Genomic DNA, 11,107 nt, shown 5'->3' with positions numbered 1-11,107 from the left:
GTATCTAGAATGAACGTAACCCCGGTGTATCGAGAATAAATGTAACCCCGGTGTATCGAGAATGAATGTAACCCCTGGTGTATCGAGAATGAACGTAACCCCGGTGTATCGAGAATGAACGTAACCCCTGGTGTATCTAGAATGAACGTAACCCCTGGTGTATCTAGAATGAACGTAACCCCCGTTGTATCTAGAATGAACGTAACCCCTGGTGTATCTAGAATGAACGTTGGTCCTGGTGTATCTAGAATGAACGTAACCCCTGGTGTATCTAGAATGAACGTAACCCCTGGTGTATCGAGAATGAACGTAACCCCCGATGTATCGAGAATGAACGTAACCCCTGGTGTATCGAGAATGAATGTAACCCCCGGTGTATCTAGAATGAACGTAACCCCTGGTGTATCGAGAATGAACGTAACCCCCGATCTATCGAGAATGAACGTTACTCCTGGTGTATCGAGAATGAACGTAACCCCTGGTGTATCGAGAATGAACGTAACCCCCGGTGTATCTAGAATGAACGTAACCCCTGGTGTATCTAGAATGAACGTAACCCCCGGTGTATCGAGAATGAACGTAAACCCTGGTGTATCGAGAATGAACGTTAGTCCTGGTGTATCTAGAATGAACGTAACCCCAGGTGTATCTAGAATGAACGTAACCCCCGGTGTATCTAGAATGAACGTAACCCCCGGTGTATCGAGAATGAACGTAAACCCTGGTGTATCGAGAATGAACGTAACCACTGGTGTATTGAGAATGAACGTAACCCCTGGTGTATCGAGAATGAACGTTACTCCTGGTGTATCTAGAATGAACGTAACCCCCGGTGTATCGAGAATGAACGTAACCCCTGGTGTATCGAGAATGAACGTTACTCCTGGTGTATCTAGAATGAACGTAACCCCCGGTGTATCGAGAATGAACGTAACCCCTGGTGTATCTAGAATGAACGTTACTCCTGGTGTATCGAGAATGAACGTAACCCCTGGTGTATCGAGAATGAATGTAACCCCCGGTGTATCGAGAATGAACGAAACTCCTGGTGTATCGAGAATGAACGAAACCCCCTGGTGTATCTAGAATGAACGTAACCACTGGTGTATCTAGAATGAACGTTACTCCTGGTGTATCGAGAATGAATGTAACCCCTGGTGTATCGAGAATGAACGAAACCCCCTGGTGTATCTAGAATGAACGAAACCCCCTGGTGTATCTAGAATGAACGAAACCCCTGGTGTATCTAGAATGAACGAAACCCCTGGTGTATCTAGAATGAACGTAACCCCTGGTGTATCGAGAATGAACGTAACTCCTGGTGTATCGAGAATGAACGTAACCCCTGGTGTATCGAGAATGAACGTAACCCCCGGTGTATCGAGAATGAACGTAACCCCTGGTGTATCGAGAATGAATGTAACCCCCGGTGTATCGAGAATGAACGTAACCCCTGGTGTATCTAGAATGAACGTAACCCCTGGTGTATCTAGAATGAACGTAACCCCTGGTGTATCTAGAATGAACGTAACCCCTGGTGTATCTAGAATGAACGTAACCCCTGGTGTATCGAGAATGAACGTTAGTCCTGGTGTATCGAGAATGAACGTAACCCCCGGTGTATCGAGAATGAACGTAACCCCTGGTGTATCGAGAATGAACGTAACCCCTGGTGTATCGAGAATGAACGTAACCCCTGGTGTATCGAGATTGAACGTAACCCCTGGTGTATCGAAAATGAATGTAACTTCTGGTGTATCTAGAATGAACGCAACCCCCGGTGTATCGAGAATGAACGTAACCCCTGGTGTATCTAGAATGAACGCAACCCCCGGTGTATCGAGAATGAACGTTACTCCTGGTGTATCGAGAATGAACGTTACTCCTGGTGTATCTAGAATGAACGTAACCCCGGTGTATCGAGAATGAACGTAACCCCTGGTGTATCGAGAATGAACGTAACCCCCGGTGTATCGAGAATGAATGTAACCCCCGGTGTATCGAGAATGAACGTTACTCCTGGTGTATCGAGAATGAACGTTACTCCTGGTGTATCTAGAATGAACGTAACCCCGGTGTATCGAGAATGAACGTAACCCCTGGTGTATCGAGAATGAACGTAACCCCTGGTGTATCGAGAATGAACGTAACCCCTGGTGTATCTAGAATGAACGTAACCCCTGGTGTATCTAGAATGAACGTAACCCCCTGGTGTATCGAGAATGAACGTAACCCCTGGTGTATCTAGAATGAACGTAACCCCTGGTGTATCGAGATTGAACGTAACCCCTGGTGTATCGAGAATGAACGTAACCCCTGGTGTATCTAGAATGAACGTAACCCCCGGTGTATCGAGAATGAACGTTAGTCCTGGTGTATCGAGAATGAACGTAACTCCTGGTGTATCTAGAATGAACGTAACCCCTGGTGTATCGAGAATTAACGTAACTCCTGGTGTATCGAGAATGAACGTAACCCCCGGTGTATCGAGAATGAACGTAACCCCCGGTGTATCGAGAATGAATGTAACCCCCGGTGTATCGAGAATGAACGCTAGTCCTGGTGTATCTAGAATGAACGTAACCCCCGGTGTATCGAGAATGAACGTAACCTCGGTGTATCTAGAATGAACGTAACTCCTGGTGTATCGAGAATGAACGTAACCCCTGGTGTATCTAGAATGAACGCTACCCCTTGTGTATCGAGAATGAACGTAACCCCTGGTGTATCTAGAATGAACGTAACCCCCGGTGTATCTAGAATGAACGTAACCCCTGGTGCATCTAGAATGAACGTAACCCCTGGTGTATCGAGAATGAACGTAACTCCTGGTGTATCTAGAATGTACGCTACCCCTGGTGTATCGAGAATGAACGTAACCCCTGGTGTATCGAGAATGAACGTAACCCCCGGTGTATCGAGAATGAACGTAACCCCTGGTGTATCTAGAATGAACGTAACTCCTGGTGTATCGAGAATGAACGTAACCCCTGGTGTATCTAGAATGAACGCTACCCCTTGTGTATCGAGAATGAACGTAACCCCTGGTGTATCTAGAATGAACGTAACCCCCGGTGTATCTAGAATGAACGTAACCCCTGGTGCATCTAGAATGAACGTAACCCCTGGTGTATCGAGAATGAACGTAACTCCTGGTGTATCTAGAATGTACGCTACCCCTGGTGTATCGAGAATGAACGTAACCCCCGGTGTATCGAGAATGAACGTAACCCCTGGTGTATCTAGAATGAACGTAACTCCTGGTGTATCTAGAATGTACGCTACCCCTGGTGTATCGAGAATGAACGTTACTCCTGGTGTATCTAGAATGAACGTAACCCCTGGTGTATCGAGAATGAACGTAACCCCTGGTGTATCTAGAATGAACGTAACTCCTGGTGTATCGAGAATGAATGTAACCCCTGGTGTATCTAGAATGAACGTAACCCCGGTGTATCGAGAATGAATGTAACTCCTGGTGTATCGAGAATGAACGTAACCCCTTGTGTATCTAGAATGAACGTAACCCCTGGTGTATCTAGAATGAACGTAACCCCGGTGTATCGAGAATGAACGTAACCCCTGGTGTATCTAGAATGAACGTAACCCCTGGTGTATCTAGAATGAACGTAACCCCCGTTGTATCTAGAATGAACGTAACCCCTGGTGTATCTAGAATGAACGTAACCCCCGGTGTATCTAGAATGGACGTAACCCCTGGTGTATCTAGAATGAATGTAACCCCCGGTGTATCGAGAATGAACGTTAGTCCTGGTGTATCTAGAATGAACGTAACCCCTGGTGTATCGAGAATGAACGTAACCCCTGGTGTATCGAGAATGAACGTAACCCCTGGTGTATCTAGAATGAACGCTACCCCTTGTGTATCGAGAATGAACGTAACCCCTGGTGTATCTAGAATGAACGTAACCCCCGGTGTATCTAGAATGAACGTAACCCCTGGTGTATCTAGAATGTACGCTACCCCTGGTGTATCGAGAATGAACGTAACCCCTGGTGTATCGAGAATGAACGTAACCCCTGGTGTATCTAGAATGAACGTAACTCCTGGTGTATCGAGAATGAATGTAACCCCTGGTGTATCTAGAATGAACGTAACCCCGGTGTATCGAGAATGAACGTAACTCCTGGTGTATCGAGAATGAACGTAACCCCTTGTGTATCTAGAATGAACGTAACCCCTGGTGTATCTAGAATGAACGTAACCCCGGTGTATCGAGAATGAACGTAACCCCGGTGTATCGAGAATGAATGTAACCCCTGGGGTATCGAGAATGAACGTAACCCCGGTGTATCGAGAATGAACGTAACCCCTGGTGTATCTAGAATGAACGTAACCCCTGGTGTATCTAGAATGAACGTAACCCCCGTTGTATCTAGAATGAACGTAACCCCTGGTGTATCTAGAATGAACGTAACCCCCGGTGTATCTAGAATGAACGTAACCCATGGTGTATCGAGAATGAACGTAAACCCTGGTGTATCGAGAATGAACGTAACCCCTGTTGTATCTAGAATGAACGTAAACCCTGGTGTATCGAGAATGAACGTAACTCCTGGTGTATCGAGAATGAACGTAACCCCTGGTGTATCTAGAATGAACGTAACTCCTGGTGTATCTAGAATGAACGTAACCCCTGGTGTATCGAAAATGAACGTAACCCCTGGTGTATCTAGAATGAACGTAACCCCTGGTGTATCGAGAATGAACGTAACTCCTGGTGTATCTAGAATGAACGTAACCCCTGGTGTATTGAAAATGAACGTAACCCCTGGTGTATCTAGAATGAACGTAACCCCTGGTGTATCGAGAATGAACGTAACCCCCGGTGTATCGAGAATGAATGTTACTCCTGGTGTATCTAGAATGAACGTTACTCCTGGTGTATCTAGAATGAACGTTACTCCTGGTGTATCTAGAATTAACGTAACCCCTGGTGTATCTAGAATGAACGCAACCCCCGGTGTATCTAGAATGAACGTAATCCCTTGTGTATCGAGAATAAAAGAATGTCATTTAAAATAATATCAGAAGATTGTAAAGGATCACAGGATAATGTAAACAATGACGAGTTGCTTTGTTCTTTATATCACGTACTTTTCCCTTCATCATGCTTTATTAGAATACTCTGATGTTGTGTGGGACAACTGTACTCAAACTGAATATGGGATCCTTGAATCTGTCCGACTTGAAGCTATGCCATTATAATGGGTCTAAGAAGAGGTACTTCCCATCACATTCTATACACTGAAACGCAACTTGAGACTTTAAGTAGAAGAAGACGGAACCATAAACTAATGCTAATGTTTAAAATTATTAATAATTTCCCTCCATCATACCTTTTCAATATAATACAACCATTTCTAAATGTAAACAATATATATACCTTCAGAGTCATTAATACACATGTACCTCAATCACGAACTAATATCTATATGAAAACCTTCTTTCCTGCAACTATGACTATGTAGAATGCAATTGATAGTTCCCTAAGTTCTTTTGAACATACTTTTATGCCAGCTTAGAAATTTTAAAATTGATCTTAATGATGATAGATTCCAAGATCACCTGATTGATAATGCTTCCTGTCCATGTGGTGCTCCTAGAGAGGATACAGTGTATTTTGCTGTCAATGTTCTTTAAAATTCAAGGCATCCTATTACATCCATTTATAATTTGTTAGGTTCTGGTAGTAGTAATAGTACTATATAGTACCATCCCTGGACCACCCTGAGTAGGATAGTGGTACAGTGACGTCACAGGTTTTCCGTAGTTGATCTATATTTAAATTGCAGAACGATTGCATCACGTTTGGAAATTAAAAAAAACCCAATTACAACATGATGGTATAGTGGCTAAAACATGTTTCCAATCTATTGACATTGATGATAAATAACGAGAATGCTGTACAATATTTTAATTACCCCGTCGCTGTGAAATGTAAACAACTTATATTGTTGTGTCGTTAAACTAGGTCAAATATCTCGCTGTATGTGTACACCAATACATATATTAATACTGTTTAATAACATGATGGAAACTATTCCCGTACAAAGTTAATACCTTATAAAGATGATGATAAATTTACATTTATACATGTATTATGCCAGAATACAATCAAAGACGTGTTTATTAGATCCTCGATTCAACGTACTGTATGCGTTATGACTAACTAACGGCTCTAACAGAGAAGATATAAACGAAACTACAAATGTATATAATGGAATGATTTCCCCCAACAACCAACCTTTAACGTTTCCAACCATGATTTATCCTTCATTCTAACGTGAATATAACTATTGACAAAATTACAAATGGCGAAAACGAATTCCCGCAGTGACTCCTGTGTGTACGAGTGTATGTGTATAAGAGCTTTAAAAGTCAAATATCAGACATCCGGTGGATCAGCCGTGTGGTTAAACACGCTTGATTTGTATGTAAGATTTATGTAGTGGTGGTTCGATACTCGACACTAGAGAAAATCTGAAAACTTAATTTTCAATGCGGGAGAAGGAGAAAACACGTCTGGTCATTTCAAAACCAAATGAAAAATGAAATAAAATTATGAAACGAATTGACAAAAAATCTATTAACCAATCAAATGAGGGCAATGATGTCATTGATCAGAAAGGGTATAAATACAGGAGTTACACCGACAAAATTTCATTCTGAAGCAGACACCTGGAGGAGTAACTTCTACGGATTGCAGCGAAAAATCATTACAAGATGGGAAAGAGAGAAAATACTGAAGACACACGTGGACAGTCAAAGAGAGCAAAGTGGTCATGTCCACAATGCGATAAAACATTTACACACAGAAATACATTGAATCGACACCTCGGAGAACACGGTGACAAGAGATGGAAATGTAATGTATGTAACAAGGAGTTTGTAAGGAAAGATCTTCTGACGAGGCATAAAAAGTACCACGGCCAACCTATTTATACGTGTTGTGGAAAACCTTTCTATAGGACTGACAAGTATCGAGAACACGTCAAGTCGCATAACATCATTGAGACTTGTGCCGGCAATCGGGTTGAGATCACCAAACCAATGGAGAGAAACACAACCGACGCCTCGGAAGGGGAGGTAATACCTACAGCTGGCAAAGATAAGTCAACAGATGAGGAAGACTGTTGGGAGGCATTAGGAGGAGCTTTCAAGGTCATGACTTTACCTGTTGAAGGAATTGTGAAATTTGATCCAATGTCCCTTTTGAAACAAAAATACGATGATATCAAGAGGAAATTAGACAGGGCTGTCGTAGAGGGAGGCGTCAAATGGTATCTTTCTATTCAAGTCCAGTTTTCGAAACCCAAAGGGGAGAAAGTGGAGCGCGTCACTCCTCATTTCAGAGGGAAATGTCAGATCAGTCTCAAATCCGAAGATTTAGACGGGGCTATGAAGGAATCTATCAAAAAGATATACTCTTCATTTATCGAGTATCAGAGGCAGGGAAGTAACTGGACTCTCGACAAAGTTCTGAAAATACAAATACACTTGGCCCGCTACAAACCTCTGAAAGCCTCCAGTTACATCCCTCTCCCGAACAAGCTAAGGACTAAACACGCCATCATCAACGTACAAAACAAGGACAAAAAATGTTTCCTGTGGTCAGTGTTGGCGGCATTACATCCAACCAAGAATCACCCAGAGCGTGTGAGCAAATACAAACAGTTCGAGACTGAGCTTGATTTCACAGGAATTTCATCTCCTGTGTCCATGGCCGACATTCCAAAATTTGAGACACAGAATCAAATCAGTATCAATGTATTGGGGTATGAAAAAGGAAGTCTGTTTCCCGTTCACGTGACCAAAAATCGCTACGAGAAACATGTCGATTTACTCATGATATCTGACCAAAAAAAGTCACATTACTGTTGGATCAAAAATGTGGATCGGCTACTGAGCGACCAACACACGTGCAAAAACAAATATTTCCATTGCATTTATTGCCTTCAGGGGTTTACTAAACAACGTATTTTGAATGATCATATGCATTACTGTCGCGATCATGGTACACAGAAAGTAGATCTTCCGAAAGAGGAAGATAAATGGCTGTTCTACAAAGATTTCAGGAAACAAATGAAAGTCCCATATATCATATACGCTGATTTCGAAACGTTTCAAGTACCGATATCTGGTTGTTCCAAAGACCAATGTACGTCCTACACCGAGAAAACGACACATCACGTTCCCTCTAGCTTTGCGTACAAAGTAGTAGGCCTCACAAAGGAGACTTCTAAAACCCCTGTGGTCCATAGAGGACAAGACGTCGCAGATAAATTTATCGAATGTATGGTAAAGGAACAAGAAGAAATCGAACAGCGCTTCAAACATGTCGAGCGGTTGGTAATGAGGGGCAAAGATTGGCAATTATTCAAAAGAGCTACCAAATGTCATATTTGTAAGAAAGACCTTGGGAAGGAAAGGGTACGCGACCATTGCCACCAGACAGGACGATTCAGGTCAGCCGCGCACAAGGATTGTAATATTAATTACAAATATACGGGACGAATCCCCGTCGTCTTTCACAATCTCAGAGGGTATGCTTCCCATCTGATCATGCAGGCCATAGGTAAAATCCAAAACAAGGAAATCAAGTGCATTCCCAACAACATGGAGAAATACATCTCTTTTTCACTGGGATGCATGGATTTCATTGATAGTTTCCAATTTCTTCAAACTTCTCTGGATAAACTGATGAAAAATTTAGCCAAAGAAGGAGCAGAAAAATTCGAACACATGAGCCAACGTTTTGGGACAGACAACCTCGATCTATTACTGCAGAAACAAGTCTACCCTTACGATTATATTGATGGACCTCACAGATTCCAAGAAAGAGAACTGCCACCAATTGAAGCATTCCATAGTAGCTTGTCGGGAGAGGGTATTAAACAAGAGGCATACGAGCATGCGCTACGTGTATGGGGAAGCTTCCAGATTCAAGATCTCGGTCAGTACTCCGATCTGTATGTTATTTCAGATGTCCTAGGCCTCGCTGATGTTTTTGAAAATTTCCGAAATCTATGTCTAGACTCATACGGTCTAGATGCGGCTCATTTTTATACATCACCAGGTCTAGCCTGGCAAGCAGCACTCAAAATGACTGAAGTCCAGCTGGAGCTCCTCACTGATATCGATACACATTTGTTTATCGAAAAAGGTCTGAGAGGTGGCATCTCAATGATAACCCATCGGCATGCGGAGGCGAACAACACACACGTCCCAGCTTATGACCCCAACAAAGACACTGAATATATTGCATATTTAGACGCAAACAATCTGTATGGATGGGCTATGTCACAACCCCTTCCAACTCATGACTTTGGTTGGCTAAAAGATCAAGAAAGAGAAAAATTCGACGTGACAGGTATTTCAGATGATTCACAAGTGGGTTACATCCTAGAAGTAGATCTAGATTATCCCTGTGAGCTCCACGATCTGCACAATGACTACCCATTGGCCCCGGAGCGAATACAAGTTACTGCAGACATGCTATCACCATATGCCTCCAAATTACTAGAAGATCTGGAATTAAAAGGGACATCGACTGGAAAACTTGTTCCTAATTTGAACCCCAAAACGAAATACGTTTTACATTATCGCAACCTCAAACAATATCTCTCGTTGGGTATGAAATTGACCAAAGTCCACCGAGTGCTCTCCTTCCAACAATCACCGTGGCTCAAGACATACATCGATTTCAATACGGAGAGAAGAAAGATGGCTAAGAATGACTTCGAAAAGGACTTCTACAAACTTATGAATAACAGTGTGTTTGGGAAGACTATGGAAAATCTGAGGAAACGAGTGGATGTGAAATTAGTCAACAGCCAAAAGAAGGCACGGAAGCTAACCTGCAAGCCATCTTTCCACGCATTTAAAATATTTTCTGAAGAGCTTGTCGCAGTTCATATGCTGAAGCAGAAATTGTACCTCAACCGACCTATCTACGTAGGCTTCAGTATTCTCGATATCTCTAAAACCCTCATGTACGATTTCCACTACAACTATATCAAGTCAAAGTATGGATCCAAGGCAACACTGCTCTTCACAGATACGGACTCCCTGGCATATGTCTTACGCACGGACGACCTATACGAGGACATGTTGCAGGATCTACACCGTTTTGATACGTCAGAATATGACAAAGACCACCCACTTTACAGCCTGACGAACAAAAAGGTACTTGGAAAGATGAAAGATGAAACGCATGGAAACGCCATACATGCCTTCATTGGGTTAAAATCAAAAATGTACGCCTATGTCTACGACACAACATCAACGACCGAGGTGGATGGAGAGCTTGTTAAAACTACAAGTCATGTTGAGACTAAAAGAGCCAAAGGAATAAAGAAAAGCGTTGTAAAGAATCAAACACGCTATCAGCAATATAAGGAATGCTTATTTGATCGTAAGTTACACATGTCAAACATGACACAGATAGGAAGTTATGACCATCAATTGTACAATATTAACACGAACAAGATTGGTTTGTCGCCGTTCGACGACAAACGATATCTACTCGACGATGGGATAACTAGTTATGCATATGGCCACTGGAGGATTTCGAAGTAGGAGAGTGAACTACCCTGGAAAGGACTCATTTCAGGACCTTGCTTAGTGGAAAAGGGTGTACAATCGACACAGATCACTCGAATACCATTATGCTGGTAGTAGATGACTGTCAGTAGTGTAAATAAATTATATTGTCCATTTTAGTGTAGGCTCTATGTACAGGCAGACACAAGATGGGTCCCTGACTTGTGTACTGTCTTATTGACAGGGAATATAAATATCGATTGTTACAATGTGTCGAGTTATATTTTTACCCATAATGCAGTGTCCGATAGAGTATAAATAGACCTAAAGTCTAAAATTTTGTCATTTCATAGCCGGACACCGAGGTGTAAAGTTCAATGTTGTGACTGCCGAAGATGGTTTTCAAGAATGGATGTATTGAAAAGACAGAGAAACGTACATGGTTATTTATCAAAACCACTTCAAAAAGACAGCCAACCACCGCCGCCGCAGTCAGCAACAGCAGCGGGACTTTGTTTTTAAACACCCGTTCACTGCTAA

General features: G+C 42.5%; 1 protein-coding gene across 1 annotated transcript; it reads left to right on the top strand.

The window, feature by feature from the left end:
- Window positions 1–6,748: 6,748 nt before the first annotated feature.
- On the top strand, window positions 6,749–10,603 carry LOC117326694. The gene has a single exon (XM_033883416.1). The coding sequence runs from the start codon at window positions 6,749–6,751 to the stop codon at window positions 10,601–10,603; it is 3,855 nt and encodes a 1,284-aa protein (XP_033739307.1).
- The last annotated feature ends 504 nt before the right edge of the window (window positions 10,604–11,107 follow it).

The sequence above is a fragment of the Pecten maximus genome, chromosome 5 (assembly GCF_902652985.1).
Source record: "Pecten maximus chromosome 5, xPecMax1.1, whole genome shotgun sequence".
Lineage (NCBI taxonomy): Eukaryota > Metazoa > Mollusca > Bivalvia > Pectinida > Pectinidae > Pecten > Pecten maximus.
The sequence above is the reverse complement of the archived record's forward strand: the minus strand, read 5'-3'. Positions and strand labels throughout refer to the sequence as shown.